The 25,000-nt window shown below is 38.6% G+C and overlaps 1 protein-coding gene across 1 annotated transcript in view; it reads right to left on the bottom strand.

Annotated features, from left to right (window-relative positions):
• Positions 1-25,000, bottom strand: part of col4a4 (collagen, type IV, alpha 4) — a 94,204-nt gene that overhangs the window by 45,671 nt on the left and 23,533 nt on the right. The window contains exons 5-21 of the mRNA XM_067595725.1: positions 18,501-18,635; positions 18,329-18,373; positions 18,120-18,236; positions 16,907-16,975; positions 16,549-16,584; positions 15,685-15,747; positions 15,452-15,487; positions 9,509-9,550; positions 9,181-9,261; positions 8,954-8,998; positions 8,646-8,708; positions 8,455-8,499; positions 5,928-5,981; positions 5,699-5,759; positions 504-608; positions 176-331; positions 1-41 (exon numbers count right to left, since the gene is read on the bottom strand). The exon at positions 1-41 is cut by the window's left edge and continues 49 nt beyond it. Of these exons, the coding sequence (XP_067451826.1) occupies positions 1-41; positions 176-331; positions 504-608; positions 5,699-5,759; positions 5,928-5,981; positions 8,455-8,499; positions 8,646-8,708; positions 8,954-8,998; positions 9,181-9,261; positions 9,509-9,550; positions 15,452-15,487; positions 15,685-15,747; positions 16,549-16,584; positions 16,907-16,975; positions 18,120-18,236; positions 18,329-18,373; positions 18,501-18,635 (1,194 nt within the window). The remainder of the gene's footprint in view (positions 42-175; positions 332-503; positions 609-5,698; positions 5,760-5,927; positions 5,982-8,454; positions 8,500-8,645; positions 8,709-8,953; positions 8,999-9,180; positions 9,262-9,508; positions 9,551-15,451; positions 15,488-15,684; positions 15,748-16,548; positions 16,585-16,906; positions 16,976-18,119; positions 18,237-18,328; positions 18,374-18,500; positions 18,636-25,000) is intronic.

The raw sequence follows: 25,000 nt of genomic DNA, 5'->3' as shown, positions 1-25,000 counted from the left end.
CTCTCCTGGCTGACCTTGGGCCCCGGGAAGACAATAACGACCTGAAGAGAAAAACAGGAAGGCAACAGGACGACAGTAGGAAGTGCTGAGTATAAATATTAAAACGTCACCAGATCTGTCTGAAGAAGACAGGTGTGACATCCCAGGTGTGACAGCAGCAGTGTTCCTTTGGTACCTGGAGTCCCCGGTTTTCCTTTTGGTCCTTGGAATCCTGGTTGTCCTGGTTTCCCTGGTTCTCCAGGTGGGGGTACATCTATAAACACTTGACCTGGTTCTCCTTTGTCACCTCTGGAACCTGGAAGTCCGGTCTGACCCACAACACCTGCTGGTCCTGAGGAGAGACATTACTCATACCACCTTAAATCTCATACGACCTTAAATCCCATATACATGAACATAAACATCACAAACAAGGAATTGGTGAAACTTTGTTTACACACATGCTCCGTTATAATAATCAATGTCTTTTATACATTTTACATCACTGTGCATCAGGTACTGACCAGGTATGGATCTGCCAGGGTATCCTGGAGGGCCATGTGTTCCCATCGACCCCATGTCTCCCGGGTTTCCACTCGGTCCAGGAGCGCCAGGGTCCCCGATCTCACCTGGATGACAGGATTAGCATTAGTGTTAAAATTGAAGACGAGCTCATCTCCAAATGATGAGTTTAAAGTAAATTTAAATTTTCAATTTCAGTTTTATTTCGAACATGTTAAAAGAAAAAAATACATATAAGCAAGAAAACAAGACAAACAAACAAAATCATCAGCAAACATATATATCAAAATCCCAGTTAAAAATTCAAATAAGGCATTCCATGTTTGAAAAGGAGTAGGAAGAATTTAAAAACTTTTCTAGTCCTACCCCCCTTTTCTTGATTTTTTTTGCTCTGGCAAATTAACTTTTATGATTAATATGAAAACTCAACTATCTGCCACCAGTGTCCATGATACCCATCTCTATCAGATAAAATACAAAACAAAAATTCACATAAAACAAGAACAAAATAGTCAGATTAAGTGCAAACCAATCACTCAGACAACACAAGAACAAATCAATCAGGTTGGAAACAAACAAAAGTCCATCCCATATCTGTTCAATATATTATTTTTAAAAAGTCTTTTAAATTTGACTCCACATGTTTTCATTTCTTCACTGCAGTTGCTCCACACATTAACTCCTTTGATTGTGACACTGTGCTATTTTGCATTTGTTCTTACTAAATGCTTTTTGAATATACAAATTCCTCTCAGGTCATGTTTACTTTCGCTCATCAACAACCCGTGGATACTGTCAGGTAACTGTTGGTTTTTTACTCTGCACATTTGGGCAGTTTTGAAGTCAACCAGATCTTTGAATTTTAAGTCCGTGAAAGGTTTTCCCTTCCAGTTTGAGTTTAACTCATTCATGTTATTTTTTTCATTCATTCAAACCTTTATTTAAAGACACAGCATGTCATTTCTGCCGCTCGGGGTCTCTCAATCAAAACAATAACAAAAGATGGAGTTTGATGACATTGTGAAGTAGCATGGGATCATGGGAGTTGTTGTCTTCATTATTAAACAACCAGCTTCTCCCAGTTAGGATTCCCTCATTGTTCACTGTTCAGGAGGTTTTTACTGGGAACTGAATTATCCACAGAGGTCTCCTCCTCTCCAAAACAAACAGACCTGCTGATTAAAATCGGTGAAAATAGTGAATAAAGCAGTTTCATGTAAAAAATCAGAGTTTCTCTGACGCTGTTCAGTGAACACAGGATGCTAGCCGAGCTGCTGCTAACATTTGCTCAACTTGTTTATCTGATAACTTAAGATCCAGATGGCCAGTGACTAAAATCCTTCCTCTGGTTAAAAGATGTACTTAAAAATGATCTAAAACGTGAATCATAAAAATGTGACTTAAAACTGGACAAAAAGTCAATTTTTGACATTTTCTGATAGACAACCACAATGCTGACGCAAGTGCAAAGGGGATATGATGCCATTGACAGGTGGCCAAATAAACTTGAACTTGACTTGAACAGAAAGGCAGTTAGTCGGCTGAGTTTGGTCCTGTGGTCTAATCCACCATTATTTTTATTGTTGCAGCCAAAAATGTTTGAATTTGCAGCAGCTTCTCTACAAAATTGTGATACAATTTACAATGTTTGTAAGTGCTCTTTTCGCAGTAAAACTGCAGGAATTTGGGAAAACTGCAAGCAAAAGATAATTTTTTATTTTATTTTAGTATTTAGTATTAGTATTTTTAAATTTGTTTTTTTTAACTACTACCAGTGAAGAGTCATATGTAATGACTTCCTTGGATAAAAAGCATCCTGCATATCACAGAAACATCTATATTTCAGGTCTAATGTTTAATGTATTTCTGAACATGAGAACCATGAGGACTCAAAGTTCTATAAAAAGAAAATTCTGTACTTGAGTTCATTTATAACCTTTATTAAATAAACTTACAGCTCAACATTAGCAGCAAATAAAATCAGTCAATAATGCCATTAAAATAAATCAACATAAAAATATAATTTCATGTTTATGTTTGACGTAGAGTATGTCCATCTTTGCTGTCTGAACATCAGCTTGTATTCTTCTGACTCACTGAATGAATCAAACCTCATTTGGGAACATTTAGGAACATTTGGGAATTGTTTTGCTTGTCTATGGCATCATGTTTGTTGGCAGGTGAGATTTGTTCATCTTCCACCTGAATGCACCTGAATCCTTGCTGAATGCTGCGATGATGTCAGTTATCAGAATAAAAATGAAAAATGAAAATGAAAAAGCTTTGCATTTCAACATCGCAAAGATCTTTAGATATCACCTACCACATTTGAAGATGCTCGGGTTAAATCTCTGGGAGGAGTTTGTTAAAGTACAACACCTGTAAATGGCTTCACTTTATGAAAATATTGCAAAGTAAATTCAAAATAGCTGACTTCCTGATAGACTTAGGGCATGGCACTAAGCGTTTTTATTAAAGTCTGGAGATGTTACATCTGCCTACCAAATTTCATACATATATGTCAAATTAGAAGGCGGGGGCTTTGACTTTGAAATTTTCTAGGGGGCACCCTCGAACCATTTTGCCACACTCGTGCCCAAGATCATATCAGATATCAAATCACGCCACTTTGAGCATCCCAAGCTCCTCAAAAATGCAATGGCGTACTGGAATAATAATAATCACCATCTCAAAAACAATAGGTTCCTCACACTTTCAGTACCAGGGACCGTTGGGCCCTGGCATTTTTGTGCTTAGCCCCTAATTAACAACATATTAGGATGCCTGTTCATCACTTCCCCCCCAGCTGTGCTGAGAAAAAATGGCCCCTGTTCTACATGGTCAAGGTCCATTAAGTTTAGAATATGTATCAACATACTAACATGTATGTTCATTTGAAAATAATTAATATTATTGAGACACATGAGAAGGGCTTTGCAAGCTTTCAGGGCAAATCACATAATACCGTACATTATACATACTGTTCAGGTTAAATTTGACCCATTTTGACATTGGAAAGCAGTAAAAACAACATAAATTACATTATTTAAGCCTTACTTTTTTTTTAAAGTGGCCCAGTAAATGTTTCAAAATTATTCATTTTTATGCAGCTGGTATACAGTTTTACAAATAGAAGGTGTTCTGAGTCAAATTTGACCAGTATTTATTCAAAGGGATTTTAAAGTCACCAGAGGGGGGTAATCAAGGTAAAGAGTGGTTATGTGGAATCTTGAAACAGTGAAACTATAGATTGGTGTGTTTTTGTCATTGTGACAGTGAGCACAGAGCTGTGAGCACACCCTGACAGGGTCCCCCATTGAGGCCCATGTGACTTTTCTCATGCAAAGGTGAGAACACCCTCCCCACACAGCAGCCAAACCATCCACACCATCAACACCATCTACACCATCCACAGCAACCACACCAGCCACACCATCCATACCAACCACACCATCCAAACCATCCACACCATCCACACCACCTACAGCAACCACACCATCCACACCATCCACACCATCCACACCACCTACAGCAACCACACCATCCATACCATCCGCACCATCCACAGCAACCACACCATCCACAGCAACCACACTATCCACACCATCCACACCATCCAAACCATCCACACCACCTACAGCAACCACACCATCCACACCATCCAAACCATCCACACCACCTACAGCAACCACACCATCCATACCAACCACACCATCCAAACCATCCACACCATTCACACCATCCACACCACCTACAGCAACCACACCATCCATACCATCCACACCATCCACACCACCTACAGCAACCACACCATCCACACCATCCAAACCATCCACACCACCTACAGCAACCACACCATCCACACCATCCAAACCATCCACACCACCTACAGCAACCACACCATCCATACCATCCACACCATCCACACCACCTACAGCAACCACACCATCCACACCATCCACACCATCCAAACCATCCACACCACCTACAGCAACCACACCATCCATACCAACCACACCATCCAAACCATCCACACCATTCACACCATCCACACCACCTACAGCAACCACACCATCCATACCAACCACACCATCCACACCATTCACACCATCCACACCACCTACAGCAACCACACCATCCATACCAACCACACCATCCACACCATCCACACCAGCCACACCATCCACACCATCCACAGCAACCACACCAGCCACACCATCCACATCAGCCACACCATCCACACCATCCACAGCAACCACACCAGCCACACCATCCACACCATCCACACCATCCACATCAGCCACACCATCCACACCATCCACACCATCCACATCAGCCACACCATCCACACCATCCACAGCAACCACACCATCCACACCATCCACACCAGCCACACCATCCACAGCAACCACACCATCCACAGCAACCACACCAGCCACACCATCCACACCATCCACAGCAACCACACCAGCCACACCATCCACACCATCCACACCATCCACAGCAACCACACTATCCACACCATCCACAGCAACCACACCATCCACACCATCCACAGCAACCACACCAGCCACACCATCCACACCATCCACACCATCCACAGCAACCACACTATCCACACCATCCACAGCAACCATACCAACCACACTATCCACACCATCCACACCAGCCACACCATCCACAGCAACCACACCATCCACAGCAACCACACCAGCCACACCATCCACACCATCCACACCATCCACACCATCCACAGCAACCACACCATCCACACCATCCACATCAGCCACACCATCCACAACATTAACAGCATCCACAGCAGCACAGTGGTCTGAATCTTGTCCTAATCGGTCTGCAGGCCCACAGTCAATTTTATAAGGGGCAAAAGAGTGGAAGATGCAACTTGCGAACAAGAAAAAAAGGATTGTAAAAGAATCTTAGAGTCTTTACCTCCAAATCTGTGAACCCATTTCAGATAAATGGTCACTTCATAGAGGTAAGTGTCTCCAACTAAACAACACAATGTGACATATTGCATTGTGGGATTGTTAGCAGCAGCGTACATGTCATGGATGGACTGCTCTGTGTGAAAGTTTGATGTTCTTTATGAAAGATCAATTCACACTCTAATAAAAGTTGTGTCTGTAGTAACTGATGGTTTATGAATCAGCTTATTGACCAATGTATTGATCCATACCTGGGTGGGTGATGACTGAATCCCGAGGGAGTCCTTTAGGACCTGGATCTCCCATCATGCCCTGGGAACAGACAGGCTCATTAAATAGGGTACACACAAGGTGTGTTACTGCAGGGAAACAAGGATAAAACACTTTTGCCGTATGTGATTGGTCAACACAGTGCTGATGATGTTAACCCATGCTTGTGGTGCATACGTCACAAACAAACAGACAAACAAACAAACTGACCTTCAGACCTTCGCGTCCAATCAGACCTGGAAGACCTGGACTTCCCAGATTCCCCTGCAAACAGACACATCATTAAAACAAACTTAAATCTGTTTTGGGAGGGGAAATCCTGGTTGGCTGGCAGGTGTTTATCAGTGGAGGAATCAGTCATTTAACCAATATCTTACAACTTGCTTCCACTGCCCGAATTTAGGATTCTGGCAGCCAAGAGTGAGTGGGATGAATCTGCATTACAGGGTGTGTTTATTCATGGCTTAGTAGATAATATTAAGGATGAGTGAGTGCCTAGGGAAGAAACAAATATCTTAGACTCCCTCATTTCCCTGTCTATTCACCTAGATAACCACCTTTGTGAATGCCACAGGGAGAAGGCAGGCTGCTTGCAATCTCCCACCTCTAGCTTTCAGCCAAGTTCAGTCCCCTGAGTCAGCTCCGATAGCCAGCCCTCTTACAGCCATTCCCTCAGGTCCTCAACCCAGCTTCCACCGAGAAGCCCATGCATTTGGGGTGAGCCCATCTCACTCCAACTGAGTGTCAATGCCGGATGAAAAGAGCACTCTGCTTCTGTTGTTGTCAGGCTGGCCACGTCCTCACCACCTGTCCTCTTAAGCCAAAACATTAGGCCCTTCTGGTAATGTCGGGGCCCTGATGGGCCGTCTCCCACTCATACAGTTTAATGCTACACTGATCTGGCACAGTGACTCCATTCCCCTTCCAGCTCTGGTGGATTCTGGGGTTGATGATAACTTAATTGACTCCACTGTTGTTACTCAAGTAGGCATTTCCCTTGAAGCCCTTCCTGGTCCTAAGAATGTCAATGCCCGGATTGTCCCGGATTACTCATTGCACAGTTCCCCTTACCCTCGTCCTGTCAGATTACCACCGAGAATCCATTCAGCAGCTTGTAATACTCTCACGTCATGCTCCTGTGGTTCTAGGGCAACCTTGGCTAAAACTGCACAACCCTCACATTGACTGGTCCACTGGCACTGTAGTTAGTTGGAGTGTTTTTTGTCAATCACATTGTCTTCAGTCCACAATTGCACATAAGTGGATTCCTGTAAGCTGGCACCCCGTTTCATTGGTCCATTTGAAGTTGACAGGATCATTAAACCCACTGCTGTCAGGTTGAAGCTGCCACCTTCATTAAAAATCCCAACATTTCATGTTTCATTGCTCAAGCCTGTGTCTTCAAGTCCCTTGTGCCCTCCAGCCAACCCCCCTCTGCCCCCCGGCTCATTGGCAATCATTTGGCCTACAGTGCACGGCGGATTATGGATGTCCACTGGGGCAGTGGGTTCCAGTATCTGGTGGACTGGGAGGGCTATGGTAAGGAGAAACATTCTTGGATTCCTTGTAGCTTCATTGTGGATGCCTCTCTTCTGCAGGACTTTTATCAGGGACATCCTGACAAACCTGGTAGGATGCCTGGAGGCATCTGATGAGGGGGAGATACTGTCAGGGCTTGGGCTGGGTCTCCAGTTTTTCTCCCTGTGTTTCTTTGTTTTCCCTGTTTTCCCCTGTGTCTCCTCCTCTCCTGTCTGTTTGTGTGTGGGTGTGTGCGTGTGTGGTGGGCACAGCTTCCCTGACCTGGCACGTGGTTCAATTCAACACCTGTCTGCAATCAGCTCATCAACCCCCAGTTCAAATACTCCAGCTTTCCTTCCACTTCCTCATCGCCAAATTGTTCAGTCAGCTCAGTGGTAGCTACCCTCCTAGTATTCTTCGTACTTGAGTTATTTTCTTGTGTTCTCTTTGTGCAAATTACTAATCTGACTTCTCTTGTGTCCAGGTCTCCAGTGCCAGCTCATCCACAACATCGTCGCTCTCTACACTGCCGCAAGCCCACTCTTCAGCTACTCCACACCATCCAGCCACCAGCCAAGCTCCGCCATACTCCTCCTCTGCAGCCTGCCTGCCCCTTGCCATCGCCAGCCGCCCACCCTTCTTCCCTCCACAACTAGTTTTGCTCAATGAAACCATCCCATCTTATCCATTCCTCTCTGTTTCCATCCAAAACAACCTTGACCATAACAAACTCTGTGTAGTCTGTGTTAGCATTATCACTGTTACTAGCTGTCATTTATTACTGGAATATGTGTCATATGTTGGCTTTATGTTTAAATATTGCTTTGTGTGGGTTTGATGGGGTTTACATTTTAATATTGTTGATAATAAACCTGAATAAAATTCAGATTCACTGACTGATGGTACCTTATTTCTGCTTTAACAGACCCCCCCCCCCCCCACACACACACACACATACACACATCAGCTGCTGGTAACAGCACTTGAGTCTGTGTGTAATGTACTCACCTGTGTGTTAACATTCTAGTTTTTCAGAAATGAAACATTTCATAATACATAAAAGTTTCATCATGGTTTACTGACCAGATCGTCCTCACCTTTCATACAAACATTACAAAGCTTCATCATCACATGCTCACCATTCTTCATTAAAACACAAATGACAAACAGAATCTTTCTAATCAATAAACAGAAAGTTTATTAGTGTTTATTAACTCACCTTGAATCCTTTCACACCGAACTGACCGGGATTTCCAGAGAATCCCTGAAACACACAAATGCACCACAGCTGTTTAAAGGATTTCAGATCAGCCTGTAACATGTTGTTCTCTGTGTTCTAAACATCACAACTTTCATTTGATCAGCACTGATCGATACTGATCAATAATGTAAAGATAGAGGATGACTTACCCTTGTTCCCGGAAATCCAACAATCCCCTTCTCTCCTTTGATTCCTGGAAGGGCATCCAAACCCTGAAACCACACATGTGTATCAGTACCCTGTGTTCAGTAGAACCATGTGTTCAGTTGAACTCTATACTTAGGAGAACCCTGTATGTAGGAGAACTGTGTGTTCAGTAGAACCATGTGTTCAGTTGAACTCTATACTTAGGAGAACCCTGTATGTAGGAGAGCCATGTGTTCAGGAGAACTATGTGTTCAGGAGAACCTTTTTCTTAGATCCAGATGTGCCAGTGGTTGCATCCTACTGGACTTACCCGCAGTCCCTGAATGCCACAGACACCTTTAAGGCCTCGTGGACCCTGAAGAACCAACAGAAGCCAGCATTAGAACCAGTAAAACAGTAGAATAGCATTGAATCACAAGAAACACAGCTGAGCCATGGACTGACTACAGATTTACAGCAGGACTGCAACAGAAATACAGTAGACAGTGTCTGAAGGCTGTAATCTGATTGGCTGGAAGAGACTGAAGCCCCACCCACCTGCTCTCCTTTGATGTACAGATCTTCTGGAGGGTCAACATACTCAAATGGCCCCGGAGGCCCCTGGGGGCCCTGCTCCCCCTGTGGAGTACACACAATACTGCAATACTGATACTGGACAGTACTACTATTGATGCTATACAAACTGCAGTTCCTCTGGAGCTTTAAACTCTTCTGACTGTCCTTCTTCTGGACACAACCCATAAGTGATATCACTGCAGGTGTTTTCCAGCAGATGTCAGAAGGAAAACACCTGCAGTGATGTCACTCACAAAGGCATGGCCAGAATAAAACTGTTTTAGCAGCAGTTTAGTTTTAAAGTTCGTACCTCATCTCCTTTCTGTCCGGGCAGAGATCGACCTTTTTCTCCCTGAAACACAGGAACACTTCAACATCTGTTATATATTCCCTGTTATTACTGTTATATATTCCCTGTTATTACTGTTATATATTCCCTGTTATTACTGTTATATATTCCCTGTTATTAATGTTATATATTCCCTGTTATTACTGTTATATATTCCCTGTTATTACTGTTATATATTCCCTGTCATTACTGTTATATATTCCCTGTTATTACTGTTATATATTCCCTGTTATTACTGTTATATATTCCCTGTTATTACTGTTATATATTCCCTGTTATTACTGTTATATATTCCCTGTTATTACTGTTATATATTCCCTGTTATTACTGTTATATATTCCCTGTCATTACTGTTATATATTCCCTGTTATTACTGTTATATATTCCCTGTTATTACTGTTATATATTCCCTGTTATTACTGTTATATATTCCCTGTTATTACTGTTATATATTCCCTGTTATTAATGTTATATATTCCCTGTTATTACTGTTATATATTCCCTGTTATTAATGTTATATATTCCCTGTTATTAATGTTATATATTCCCTGTCATTACTGTTATATATTCCCTGTTATTACTGTTATATATTACCTGTTATTACTGTTATATATTCCCTGTTATTAATGTTATATATTCCCTGTTATTACTGTTATATATTCCCTGTAATTCCTGATATATATTCCCTGTCATTACTGTTATATATTCCCTGTTATTAATGTTATATATTCCCTGTTATTACTGTTATATATTCCCTGTTATTACTGTTATATATTCCCTGTTATTACTGTTATATATTCCCTGTTATTACTGTTATATATTCCCTGTTATTACTGATATATATTCCCTGTTATTACTGTTATATATTCCCTGTTATTACTGTTATATATTCCCTGTAATTCCTGATATATATTCCCTGTTATTACTGTTATATATTCCCTGTAATTCCTGATATATATTCCCTGTCATTACTGTTATATATTCCCTGTTATTACTGTTATATATTCCCTGTTATTACTGTTATATATTCCCTGTTATTACTGTTATATATTCCCTGTTATTACTGTTATATATTCCCTGTAATTCCTGATATATATTCCCTGTCATTACTGTTATATATTCCCTGTTATTAATGTTATATATTCCCTGTTATTACTGTTATATATTCCCTGTTATTACTGTTATATATTCCCTGTTATTACTGTTATATATTCCCTGTTATTAATGTTATATATACCCTGTTATTACTGTTATATATTCCCTGTAATTACTGTTATATATTCCCTGTTATTACTGTTATATATTCCCTGTAATTCCTGATATATATTCCCTGTTATTACTGTTATATATTCCCTGTTATTAATGTTATATATTCCCTGTAATTCCTGATATATATTCCCTGTTATTACTGTTATATATTCCCTGTTATTACTGTTATATATTCCCTGTTATTACTGTTATATATTCCCTGTTATTACTGTTATATATTCCCTGTTATTACTGTTATATATTCCCTGTTATTAATGTTATATATTCCCTGTCATTACTGTTATATATTCCCTGTTATTAATGTTATATATTACCTGTTATTACTGTTATATATTCCCTGTCATTACTGTTATATATTCCCTGTTATTACTGTTATATATTCCCTGTCATTACTGTTATATATTCCCTGTTATTACTGTTATATATTCCCTGTTATTAATGTTATATATTCCCTGTTATTAATGTTATATATTCCCTGTCATTACTGTTATATATTCCCTGTTATTAATGTTATATATTCCCTGTTATTACTGTTATATATTCCCTGTTATTAATGTTATATATTCCCTGTTATTACTGTTATATATTCCCTGTCATTACTGTTATATATTCCCTGTTATTACTGTTATATATTCCCTGTTATTAATGTTATATATTCCCTGTCATTACAGTTATATATTCCCTGTTATTAATGTTATATATTCCCTGTTATTACTGTTATATATTCCCTGTTATTACTGTTATATATTCCCTGTTATTACTGTTATATATTCCCTGTAATTCCTGATATATATTCCCTGTCATTACAGTTATATATTCCCTGTTATTACTGTTATATATTCCCTGTTATTACTGTTATATATTGCATGTCATTACAGTTATATATTGCATGTCATTACTGTTATATATTCCCTGTTATTACTGTTATATATTCCCTGTTATTACTGTTATATATTCCCTGTCATTACAGTTATATATTCCCTGTTATTACTGTTATATATTCCCTGTTATTACTGTTATATATTCCCTGTCATTACTGTTATATATTCCCTGTTATTACTGTTATATATTCCCTGTTATTAATGTTATATATTCCCTGTTATTACAGTTATATATTCCCTGTTATTAATGTTATATATTCCCTGTCATTAGTTATATATTCCCTGTTATTACTGTTATATATTCCCTGTTATTAATGTTATATATTCCCTGTCATTAGTTATATATTCCCTGTTATTACTGTTATATATTCCCTGTAATTCCTGATATATATTCCCTGTCATTACTGTTATATATTCCCTGTCATTACTGTTATATATTGCATGTCATTACAGTTATATATTGCATGTCATTACAGTTATATATTGCATGTCATTACAGTTATATATTCCCTGTTATTACTGTTATATATTACCTGTTATTACTGTTATATATTCCCTGTTATTAATGTTATATATTCCCTGTTATTACTGTTATATATTCCCTGTAATTCCTGATATATATTCCCTGTCATTACTGTTATATATTCCCTGTTATTAATGTTATATATTCCCTGTTATTACTGTTATATATTCCCTGTTATTACTGTTATATATTCCCTGTTATTACTGTTATATATTCCCTGTTATTACTGTTATATATTCCCTGTTATTACTGATATATATTCCCTGTTATTACTGTTATATATTCCCTGTTATTACTGTTATATATTCCCTGTAATTCCTGATATATATTCCCTGTTATTACTGTTATATATTCTCCTGTAATTCCTGATATATATTCCCTGTCATTACTGTTATATATTCCCTGTTATTACTGTTATATATTCCCTGTTATTACTGTTATATATTCCCTGTTATTACTGTTATATATTCCCTGTTATTACTGTTATATATTCCCTGTAATTCCTGATATATATTCCCTGTCATTACTGTTATATATTCCCTGTTATTAATGTTATATATTCCCTGTTATTACTGTTATATATTCCCTGTTATTACTGTTATATATTCCCTGTTATTACTGTTATATATTCCCCTGTTATTAATGTTATATATACCTGTTATTACTGTTATATATTCCCTGTAATTACTGTTATATATTCCCTGTTATTACTGTTATATATTCCCTGTAATTCCTGATATATATTCCCTGTTATTACTGTTATATATTCCTGTTATTAATGTTATATATTCCCTGTAATTCCTGATATATATTCCCTGTTATTACTGTTATATATTCCCTGTTATTACTGTTATATATTCCCTGTTATTACTGTTATATATTCCCTGTTATTACTGTTATATATTCCCTGTTATTACTGTTATATATTCCCTGTTATTAATGTTATATATTCCTGTCATTACTGTTATATATTCCCTGTTATTAATGTTATATATTACCTGTTATTACTGTTATATATTCCCTGTCATTACTGTTATATATTCCCTGTTATTACTGTTATATATTCCCTGTCATTACTGTTATATATTCCCTGTTATTACTGTTATATATTCCCTGTTATTAATGTTATATATTCCCTGTTATTAATGTTATATATTCCCTGTCATTACTGTTATATATTTCCCTGTTATTAATGTTATATATTCCCTGTTATTACTGTTATATATTCCCTGTTATTAATGTTATATATTCCCTGTTATTACTGTTATATATTCCCTGTCATTACTGTTATATATTCCCTGTTATTACTGTTATATATTCCCTGTTATTAATGTTATATATTCCCTGTCATTACAGTTATATATTCCCTGTTATTAATGTTATATATTCCCTGTTATTACTGTTATATATTCCCTGTTATTACTGTTATATATTCCCTGTTATTACTGTTATATATTCCCTGTAATTCCTGATATATATTCCCTGTCATTACAGTTATATATTCCCTGTTATTACTGTTATATATTCCCTGTTATTACTGTTATATATTGCATGTCATTACAGTTATATATTGCATGTCATTACTGTTATATATTCCCTGTTATTACTGTTATATATTCCCTGTTATTACTGTTATATATTCCCTGTCATTACAGTTATATATTCCCTGTTATTACTGTTATATATTCCCTGTTATTACTGTTATATATTCCCTGTCATTACTGTTATATATTCCCTGTTATTACTGTTATATATTCCCTGTTATTAATGTTATATATTCCCTGTTATTACAGTTATATATTCCCTGTTATTAATGTTATATATTCCCTGTCATTAGTTATATATTCCCTGTTATTACTGTTATATATTCCCTGTTATTAATGTTATATATTCCCTGTCATTAGTTATATATTCCCTGTTATTACTGTTATATATTCCCTGTAATTCCTGATATATATTCCCTGTCATTACTGTTATATATTCCCTGTCATTACTGTTATATATTGCATGTCATTACAGTTATATATTGCATGTCATTACAGTTATATATTGCATGTCATTACAGTTATATATTCCCTGTTATTACTGTTATATATTCCCTGTTATTACTGTTATATATTGCATGTCATTACAGTTATATATTCCCTGTTATTACTGTTATATATTCCCTGTTATTACTGTTATATATTCCCTGTCATTACAGTTATATATTCCCTGTTATTACTGTTATATATTCCCTGTCATTACAGTTATATATTCCCTGTTATTACTGTTATATATTCCCTGTTATTACTGATATATATTCCCTGTTATTACTGTTATATATTCCCTGTTATTATTGTTATATATTCCCTGTTATTACTGTTATATATTCCCTGTTATTACTGTTATATATTCCCTGTTATTACTGTTATATATTCCCTGTCATTACAGTTATATATTCCCTGTTATTACTGTTATATATTCCCTGTTATTACTGATATATATTCCCTGTTATTACTGTTATATATTCCCTGTTATTATTGTTATATATTCCCTGTCATTACTGTTATATATTCCCTGTCATTACTGTTATATATTCCCTGTTATTACTGTTATATATTCCCTGTCATTACTGTTATATATTCCCTGTTATTACTGTTATATATTCCCTGTCATTACTGTTATATATTCCCTGTTATTACTGTTATATATTCCCTGTCATTACTGTTATATATTCCCTGTCATTACTGTTATATATTCCCTGTTATGACTGTTATATATTCCCTGTTATTAATGTTATATATTCCCTGTTATTACTGTTATATATTCCCTGTCATTACTGTTATATATTCCCTGTTATTACTGTTATATATTCCCTGTTATTACTGTTATATATTCCCTGTTATTACTGATATATATTCCCTGTTATTACTGTTATATATTCCCTGTCATTACTGTTATATATTCCCTGTTATTACTGTTATATATTCCCTGTCATTACTGTTATATATTCCCTGTTATTACTGTTATATATTCCCTGTTATTACTGATATATATTCCCTGTTATTAATGTTATATATTCCCTGTTATTAATGTTATATATTCCCTGTTATTACTGTTATATATTCACTTGTTATTAGCGATATATTTTCCCCTGTCATTACTCAGCTTAAGGTTGAATATTATAATCAGTGATCAATAGTGAGTTATCTGATGGTTGTGTCACAGTACAGTATGTATGATACTTACAGGTGGACCCCTGGAACCAGGCAGACCAGGGAAACCCTGTAGACAGACAGACAGACATATGATAATATTGCAAGTACATGTTGTCAGTAAATATATAAACACACTCCAGTTTTTTGTACTTGTACAATATTAACATATATTTTTACAGTCTCTCTTATTATTATTATTATTATTACTTTTAATTAATTATTTAAAAATGTTGTCAGGTATGTTTTTGTTTTGTTGTTACTCACGTTGGACCCCGCAAATCCTGCAGGACCTGGAACTCCATTCTGACCTGGCAGGCCCTGCTCACCCTGCACACAGACAGACAGACAGACAGGCAGACAGACAGGCAGACAGACAGACAGGCAGACAGACAGACAGACAGGCAGACAGACAGACAGACAGACAGACAGGCAGACAGACAGACAGACAGACAGACAGGCAGACAGACAGGCAGACAGGCAGACAGACAGACAGGCAGACAGACAGGCAGACAGACAGACAGGCAGACAGACAGACAGACAGGCAGACAGACAGGCAGACAGGCAGACAGACAGACAGACAGACAGACAGGCAGACAGGCAGACAGACAGGCAGACAGACAGACAGGCAGACAGACAGGCAGACAGACAGACAGACAGGCAGACAGACAGGCAGACAGACAGACAGGCAGACAGACAGACAGACAGGCAGACAGACAGACAGGCAGACAGACAGGCAGACAGGCAGACAGACAGGCAGACAGGCAGACAGGCAGACAGGCAGACAGACAGGCAGACAGGCAGACAGACAGGCAGACAGACAGACAGGCAGACAGGCAGACAGACAGGCAGACAGACAGGCAGACAGACAGACAGGCAGACAGACAGACAGACAGACAGACAGGCAGACAGACAGACAGACAGACAGACAGACAGACAGGCAGACAGACAGACAGGCAGACAGACAGACAGGCAGACAGACAGACAGACAGGCAGACAGACAGGCAGACAGACAGACAGACAGACAGACAGACAGGCAGACAGACAGACATGGAGTTGTTGTATTTTGTCTCTTTTGAGATGTTTTACATAAAGGAACTTTAATGTCTGAAAGATAAAAAGTCCTCACACCTGGGAACCAGGTAGTCCGCTTGGCCCAACGTCACCCTGTCAGACAGAAAGTCTACGTTCAGTTTTCCGTCATGTTACTGATAGAATCAATATATGTATGTCTAGGAGCAGTGCCATTAATACAACATGAACAAACTTTAAGACAATCAATACATCTCAAAAACTGTTGTCTCGATGGAAACAACCAGCTCAGGACTAATAACACAATCATATGTGGAACTGCAGTACTGCAGGTACCATAGGTATCACAGGTACTACAGAGCAGAGCTGACTTTTTAACTATTTAAGGAAAGTCTGTCTCAACCTACTGTCAAGTGTATTCATAGTACAGGTGTATTTGCAGTAGAGGTGTACTTACAGGTACTCCAGGGTACTGTATGAAGTAGATTGCTGGATCCCCTGGAAATCCCTTCAGTCCTGGAAAACCCTGAAGCACAAAACACAGTTATCATGGTACTTACAGAACACTACATTACATATACACAGTACAGTGTGTACTTTATATATATATATATATATAGTATATCTCCATCTTTATCTGTATCTGCCCCTGTACCTGTATATTATCTGTACCTGTATATTATCTGTACCTGTATATTATCTATACCTGTGTATTACCTGCACCCGTATATTACTTGTATATTACCTATACCTGTATATTATCTGTACCTTCATATTATCTGTACCTGTATATTACCTGCACCTGTATATTTTCTGTACCTGTATATTTTCTGTACCTGTATATTACCTGTACCTCCATATTACCTGTTGCTGTATATTATCTGTACCTGTGCATTATCTGTACCTGTGTATTATATGTACCTGTGTATTATCTGTATCTGTATATTTATCTGTACCTACAGTACTGTGTAAAAGTTTTAGGCACCCTAGATGTTTAGATTCTATTAGATTATGCAATACCATCAGGGAGGCGTCTGATTGGTCCCAAATTTATTAATGACATGACAATGACCCTGAGCATACAGTAACAAGAAGAATGATGAGTCCTGCAACAGATGGTTTGGCCCCCACAGAGCCCTGATCTCAACATCATGGAGTCAATCTGGGATTAACATGAAGAAGCACCTGAGATGTTCTAAATAATAAATCCACAGAAGAAGATTCTTTCTCCAGGATGGTTACAACAACCTGCCTGCAAGTTACATGAAGAACTGTTAAAGTGAACCGAGGAGAACTGCTGTTGTTTTAAAGGCAAAGCTGCTCACAGCAAATATTGATTTACTTTAAGTTTCTGCTGTTTACTCAACTTTGTAAGAAGTTAATTGATAAATTAAAACAACTTATAACAATACTTTTGTAAGCATTCTCACTTTACTTTTAGTGCCTAAAACTTTTGCACAGTACTGTATATATTATCTGTGCCTGTATCTGTATACCTATCCGTACCTATATATTATCTGTACCCGTATGTTTAATTTCTTTAACATTTTGAGTGTTTTCTGACCTCAGTCTTTAGAACTTGACATATAATTTCCATTTCACAGAGCTCAGGGTCCAACATTTCTCATTATGTATGTTATTGATGTTATTGATCAATTAGAAGTTCTGACCGGTTCTCCATCAGGACCTTGTTCTCCAGGAAATCCAGAATCTCCTCGCCCTCCTCTGGTCCCGTTACATCCATCCAGACCTGGAAAACCAGGACCTCCGGCTGGACCCGGGTGACCCTGAACACACAAACACATGTTAACAGACTGACCTTTGACTTCACCTCACAAATCAGAGGAGCTGAGAAGCTGGGGGGTAGGGCACTTCTTACCGGGACTCCTTCTAAACCGGGAAAACCAGGAACACCGACATTTCCCTGAAACAACAACCAGAGTTAAACTTAAGTGTTACAACCATGTGACGACTACCAGAACTGTGATTGGTCAGACAACTTATTGATTAACAGACTATTGGCCATTTTAGAAATAAACGTGTTTATTCACCATGTCTCCTTTCAGTCCTGAAGCTCCAGTCGGACCCTCATCTCCTCGGTGGCCCTTCTCTCCTGGAGGCCCTTGAGGGCCAGGGAAGCCTGGGGGCCCCTGAGGGCCCTGCCGTCCCAGAGCACCTGGAGCTCCCTGCAAGAAACAAACAGCAAAGTTAGAACCTTGCAGAACCAGGGAATCTATAAAAGAAGGAAGGGTTATTACATCATAATACCAATGTTCTTGGCCTGATTGGTGCCAGACTTAAGTGCCAGTTCTACTGAAGCCTATGGGAGATGCACAGAGAAGCACAGTAAAACCCAGCATATCTATGTCATGACCTTTGATGAAGAAATGCCTCAACTGAATGAAAGAACGCACTTCAGAGAATATTGACTGATTTTTCAAAATGTGTGCATTTGTTTATTTGCTGTTGGTCCCCAAATAATATTCAAAGAAGATTATAGGCATAGTTTACAGGGCCCATGGTGAGTCAAATTAAAATGCTCACCATGGCAAATAAAAAAAGTTGCAAGTGAAGTGTCCCTTGAAAATATTGATGTTTAGGATGTGCTGGTAGGCTATAAACTAACCCTTGGCTATAAAACAACAAAGGCATACATTTTATGGCTATTAGAAACTTTTAGAAAGATTTTTGGGTAGGGTAAAGTCCCTGCATGTTTCGAAGGCAGACAGTACCATCCTCAAACAACAGACAACAACTCCTCACTGATCATCTAAACAACATCTTACAACAGAAAGGATCAGATAATGACCCCCCATCTCCTGCATGGTCACTAAACCAGACCACTGACCCAAACCATCTTTCGATCGTTCAAGCTACAAGTGCCAGCAAGATGAAAAGACCAATTCACATCCCAGTGTGAACTGATGGTACCACTAGGATAAACAATCCCCACCATGATTATCGTAACTCACCTTTAAGAGCCAATCACACACAAACGAGCTGCCACCAACTTTAATCCCACTGTGGACTGATTGCAAGTCATCACCATCAACAATAAGGAGAACTTGCTGCATATGTCATGCCCCAGTGACATACAGACAATCACAGACATTTACCAGAATAATCCACATCAATCATGTGGACACACACACAAACTCTAACATGTAGATTTAATTAATATTTATGTTGATATGTGCATGTATATCAAATGTGTGCCATTATGTGCTTTAGACATTAATTCCATTGCCTTTAAGCCAAGAAATGTACCACTAACATAATTCCATCATCCTTGATAACTTTAACATCATGTTTAATACCGTTCTGCTTGTTTCACCTTCAGAACACTAAAGCTAATATAAAAATGCAAAATTAGGGATCATGCAATTGTTAAATTGTAAATACTTTGATTAAAAGAATAACTGCATTCAGGAGTTGTACCCATCTGTCCATGGACAGAAGGAGACCGACTCTGCTCCCCCAGAACTCTGCAACTCCTGGGATTGGCCAGGAGGCACCTTCTGGGCAGGCAGACTGAAACTTTAAAGTAGTCCCTTAACTGAAACTCCAGGCTGGTTTTTGCTGAATTCTGGCTGCTGGTTTCTTCTTGCTTTTGTCTTTGTCTTCTTCCTTTAGGTAATATTATCAGGAAACACTCCATAAATTTTCATTACTATGCAGATGATATGCAATTATATTTATCAGTGAAGCCAGATGAAACCAATCAGTTAAACAAACTCCAAACATGCCTTAACGACATAAAGACCTGGATGACCTGCAATTTTCTGCTACTAAACTCAGATAAAACTGAAGTTATTGTGCTTGGCCCTAAACACCTTAGAAACACATTATCTAATGATAAAGCTGCTCTGGATGGCATTACCCTGGCCTCCAGCACCACCGTAAGGAATCTGGGAGTTATCTTTGATCAGGATATGTCCTTTAACTCCCACATAAATCAAATCTCAAGGACTGCCTTTTTTCACTTACGTAATATCACAAAAATCACATCCTGTCCCTAAAAGATGCAGAAAAACTAGTTCACGCATTTGTTACTTCTAGGCTGGATTATTGCAATTCCTTATTATCAGGCTGCTCTAACAAGTCTCTAAAGACTCTCCAGCTGGTCCAGAATGCAGCTGCACGTGTTCTGACTAAAACTAGAAAAAGAGATCACATTTCTCCCATTTTAGCTTCACTGCATTGGCTTCCTGTAAAATCTAGAATACAATTTAAAATCCTTCTCCTAACTTACAAAGCCCTTAATGGTCAGGCACCATCATATCTTGAAGAGCTCATAGTACCGTATTATCCCACTAGAACACTGCGCTCCCAGTATGCAGCTTACTGGTGGTCCCTACAGTCTTTAAAAGTAGAATGGGAGGCAGAGCCTTCAGCTATCAGGCTCCTCTCCTGTGGAACCATCTTCCAGATTCAGTCCGGGGTGCAGACACCCTCTCTATGTTTAAGAGTAGGCTAAAAACTTTCCTTTTTGATAAAGCTTATAGTTAGGGCCGACCAGGCTTGCCTTGGATCAGCCCTTAGTTATGCTGCTATAGGCCTAGACTGCTGGGGGACTTCCCATGATGCACTGAGCTCCTCTCTCCTCCTCCTCCTCTCCATCTGTATGCATTCATGTAACATCAATGCATGTCACTAACTTTGCTTCTTCCCCTGTCTTTTTGTGCTTTCTCATCTCACAGGAAACCCTGAAACCCCGTGATCTGGGCCAAGCCTTTGCGTTTGTGTTGGTGTCCTTCCCTGGCTACTGCTGCTGTTTGTTGCTGCTAGTCACCCCTCTATTATTATTCTTGTCATTGTTATTATTGTTGTTATTGTTATTCTGCTTCTCTGCTGGTACTGTTGGGTCTCCGTAAATTAAAGAGTACCGTCTAGACCTGCTCAATGTGAAAAGTGCCCTGAGATAACTTTTGTTGTGATTTGGCGCTTTCTCATCCGCAGGAAACCCCATAAACCACGCAGACGTGTTGGCGTCCTTCTTCTGTCCTTCTCCAGCTGTTGCCGTTTGTTGCTGCTGGTCATGAATCTATTGTTGTTGTTGTTACTGTTGCTGTTCTGCTTCTCTGTTCTTCCTCTGCTCCGCTCACAGTCACCGTCACTTTCCTGCCGCTCGCTCTCTCACTCAACCACTCACTCACACCCACATATATTACGTACTGCCTTATTTCTTAAAAGGAGCTACACTACCCAGATTTTTCCAGACAACGACACAGAGGTTAACTTATGTTTTGGAACAGCGCTACACAGAGGCTCCAAAATGCTATTGATTTCTGAATGAACGGATATTTGGCGTTATTTTTGGCATTAAAAATATTTTTTTGGTCTAGTGGTGGTTCTTGTTGGCCTGGCAGCCCACCAGGTCTGTACTATTATAGGGGAAACACTGATACCTACTCTAATATGAGTTAAGTCGCTGGATGAATAATTGCATGTTGCAGTTGTGCGCTGCTGTCTGCCAGGTCACCATATCAAAAACTGTAGATTATGTTATATAATGTTAGCTAACAGGCTCGTAGTTCATTTAGATAGGTTGTTATCACAGTTTAGCAAACTTACTAATGTTAGTCTAGTACCTGTGGTATACTCAGAAATGTAAAACACAGGAGACAGCTTAACATTCAGCAGGTGCTTCCACAGTGCATAGGATATCCCCGCACTCTTTGCACAGACAGGTAACTATGGCACAACCAAGTTTCCAAAATACCAAGCTCAAATGTTTAATACATCACATCACCCCCCTTTTAAAATGAAGGTTGTATTCTTTTACTGTAAGCCATAACTCAAAATAACTGTCTTTAACATGTCTGCAAAGCACTTTCAACAATAGTGTACCCTCTCTCACTGTGTCCATAACAAACTCTAATGGGACAGAACAGTCCTTTGTTTTATGGAACAGTGTCAACAAAAAATATAAATAATTTATTTCAATTAAACACTAATATCTGTGGTTAAGATGGTAAAAGTGGGAAAGTCAGTAAATCAGTCTGTATTGATCTATAAATGAATGTGGGCAATCTTTACAGTATCTGTTGTCCACAGCTGTTTATACTGTATGAAAAGCTTCTCCTTAAGTTCATTAAATCTCGGCAGCAGCTCTTCTGTAGCACTGCCTACTTGCAACAGGAAATTTAGCCTGTGACAAACATCATCCAATTCACATGAAATTTATAGGGTGCGGTCTACATTTGTTATACAGCAACGTGATGTATAAATAGTGGGTGATGTCTTTCACCACATAGTGCACACACAAAGTGATGTTAAACTTGTTCCTGCAACTGACAAGAGCCTGTTCCTGAACAGATCTGTAATAAAAGCCCTTCAACCATGGTGTGCCAAGACATGCACAAAGGTGCCCAATCATCGCTGCTTGCAGCTTTAATTATTATTATTAATGTTATTGTTGTTGTTGAATGTTACTGTTACACATTGTTACTAATTAAATGCAGGTCTTAGTCAAATTAAATAAAGTTTATTTGTACAGTGCTACTTTATATGCAGTAGAATGACAAAAAGGACTCAACAGTCTGGATGTTCCGTATGTTTGAATACAGCTGCAGGTCAAACAACATCTAACATCATATCAAGCACTCCAGCTACCTGCAGTGAAACACGGCCTGCAGCAGGTGACTTCTGTTTATTGTATGTTACAGCTGCAGTTACATAACTAGTGTCAATATGGCCAAATTCAGACACATTTTACTACAATTCTATCAAATATTCATAATCAGTTACGAACATACGTAACTCATCCTGTACATCTGCAATGTTTTATCCATTTGTCCACAAATGGATGCTGGGGAATCTATTTTTATTATGTCAATACTTTGGCCAAACCTTTAACCATTTTCTAACCCTTCACAATGGCAGAAAGCCACGGGAACTGCAGCTTGCACACACACATTTCATTTGTTTTATTTTCATTCATTCAGTCTTTTTTTTCATCCATTTGTGAGGCAATAACACCACCTACTGGACCTTTTAAAAATAAATAAATAAAAATCAAATGAGCCAGAACTACACTGAACTATGGATCCATTTAAGAAAGTTTCAAGTCAAATAACAATATTATCTATCATTAAATGGTTTCTTACATACTTGCATTACAAAAATGTAACACTAGTGCAATATAATGTCTATATTAATAAAGGGAACATAGCTAACTTAAATAATAATTAATATTAGACGCAACCATCTATATTTATTCAAGTTGTCTACAGGTCACATTAAAGGTAGAATAACTTATTCCCATCAAATATAATTTAAACCTGGATTCTTGACCTTTTTCACTCATGTAATTGAACAGTTCTGGTCAACTGTTATCTATCATTTATGCTTCAGATGTGTTTATTGCCTGATGTGTAATTTATGAATCATTGTGTGTCCTTACTGAAGGAGTAATATTTGCATGTATGTTTAGATTTGCCTGCAGGTGAAGAAACAACAAACACAACATCCACTGCTGATCTACAGCCTGCAGACACCATCAGCTGGAACAGATCCTGAAGTATGTGAGTCCATCGAGGCAGCGACTGTAGATCCTGTCTGATATGGTGAGGACAGAGTTATTCAGCAAAAGCCATATCAGGTAAAATAAGACTCTACATTTCCAAAATGAGAGGATGGGAAAAGTTCCCATCACCACCACTTTACAGAAAAGTAAAGAGTGAATGGAGAGCTGGGTGGTATATTCCAAGAAAAAAATAGTCTTTACTGCTCTCTCAAAAAAAAAAAACCAAAAAAACCTACAAACTAATCAGTGATGGACTTAATGAATGGAAAAACTGCAGTGAAATACTCAAAACCCATGAAAACAAGCCAGAACATTCTGGGCACATGACGTCATGGAAGGACTCATCTATCGAGTGTAATCTAAGAATAACCAAGTGCCAGTGCCTTGGATGTTACTAACAGGTAGTTGGTAACATTTAACAATTTATTCATTCTTTGATACGTGATTCGTTTGTTTGAGAAGTAATCATCTTTGATTGCTTTGACTTTGTCTGAGGATGGATGGATGCCCTGGCTGTTCAACACATGACCCAAGTATCCAAACTCACACTTGGACTTCTTGACTCTCAATCCACTCTCCTGCAGCCTTTGCAGCAGTTTGGGTCATTTCTGCAAGTGTTCCTGTTCACTTTACAAATAACCCTCTGTGTGTGTTGATGGTCAATTGTGTTTTTTTTCCTGTCCGGTTGGCCACATGCACATCGACTTTATGCACCAGTCCTGGGAGTGGATCATGTCCCTGAAGCTGCTGTGTGTCTCTTCCTGCAGTCTCCATGCTCAAAACGATCTCAAACACCTGTGCAAAAGTCAGGTTGAACTCTGGCAACAATTGACGCTGGCATGCCTCATCCAACATCCAAACTCACAGTTCACTGCGCACTGCTTGAGCTCAGCTGCATAATCTGTCAGAGATTCATCAGCCTTCTGGTTGCAATGATTAAAACAGAACCTTTACGCAATAACCAGGGGCTTGGACTCAAAATGCATCTTCAGAATGTCCACGATATCGTCATAAGACTTAACT

This window comes from Thunnus thynnus, chromosome 7 (genome assembly GCF_963924715.1).
Source record: "Thunnus thynnus chromosome 7, fThuThy2.1, whole genome shotgun sequence".
In the NCBI taxonomy this organism is placed as follows: Eukaryota; Metazoa; Chordata; class Actinopteri; order Scombriformes; family Scombridae; genus Thunnus; species Thunnus thynnus.
This window is presented reverse-complemented; position numbering and strand designations above follow the sequence as displayed.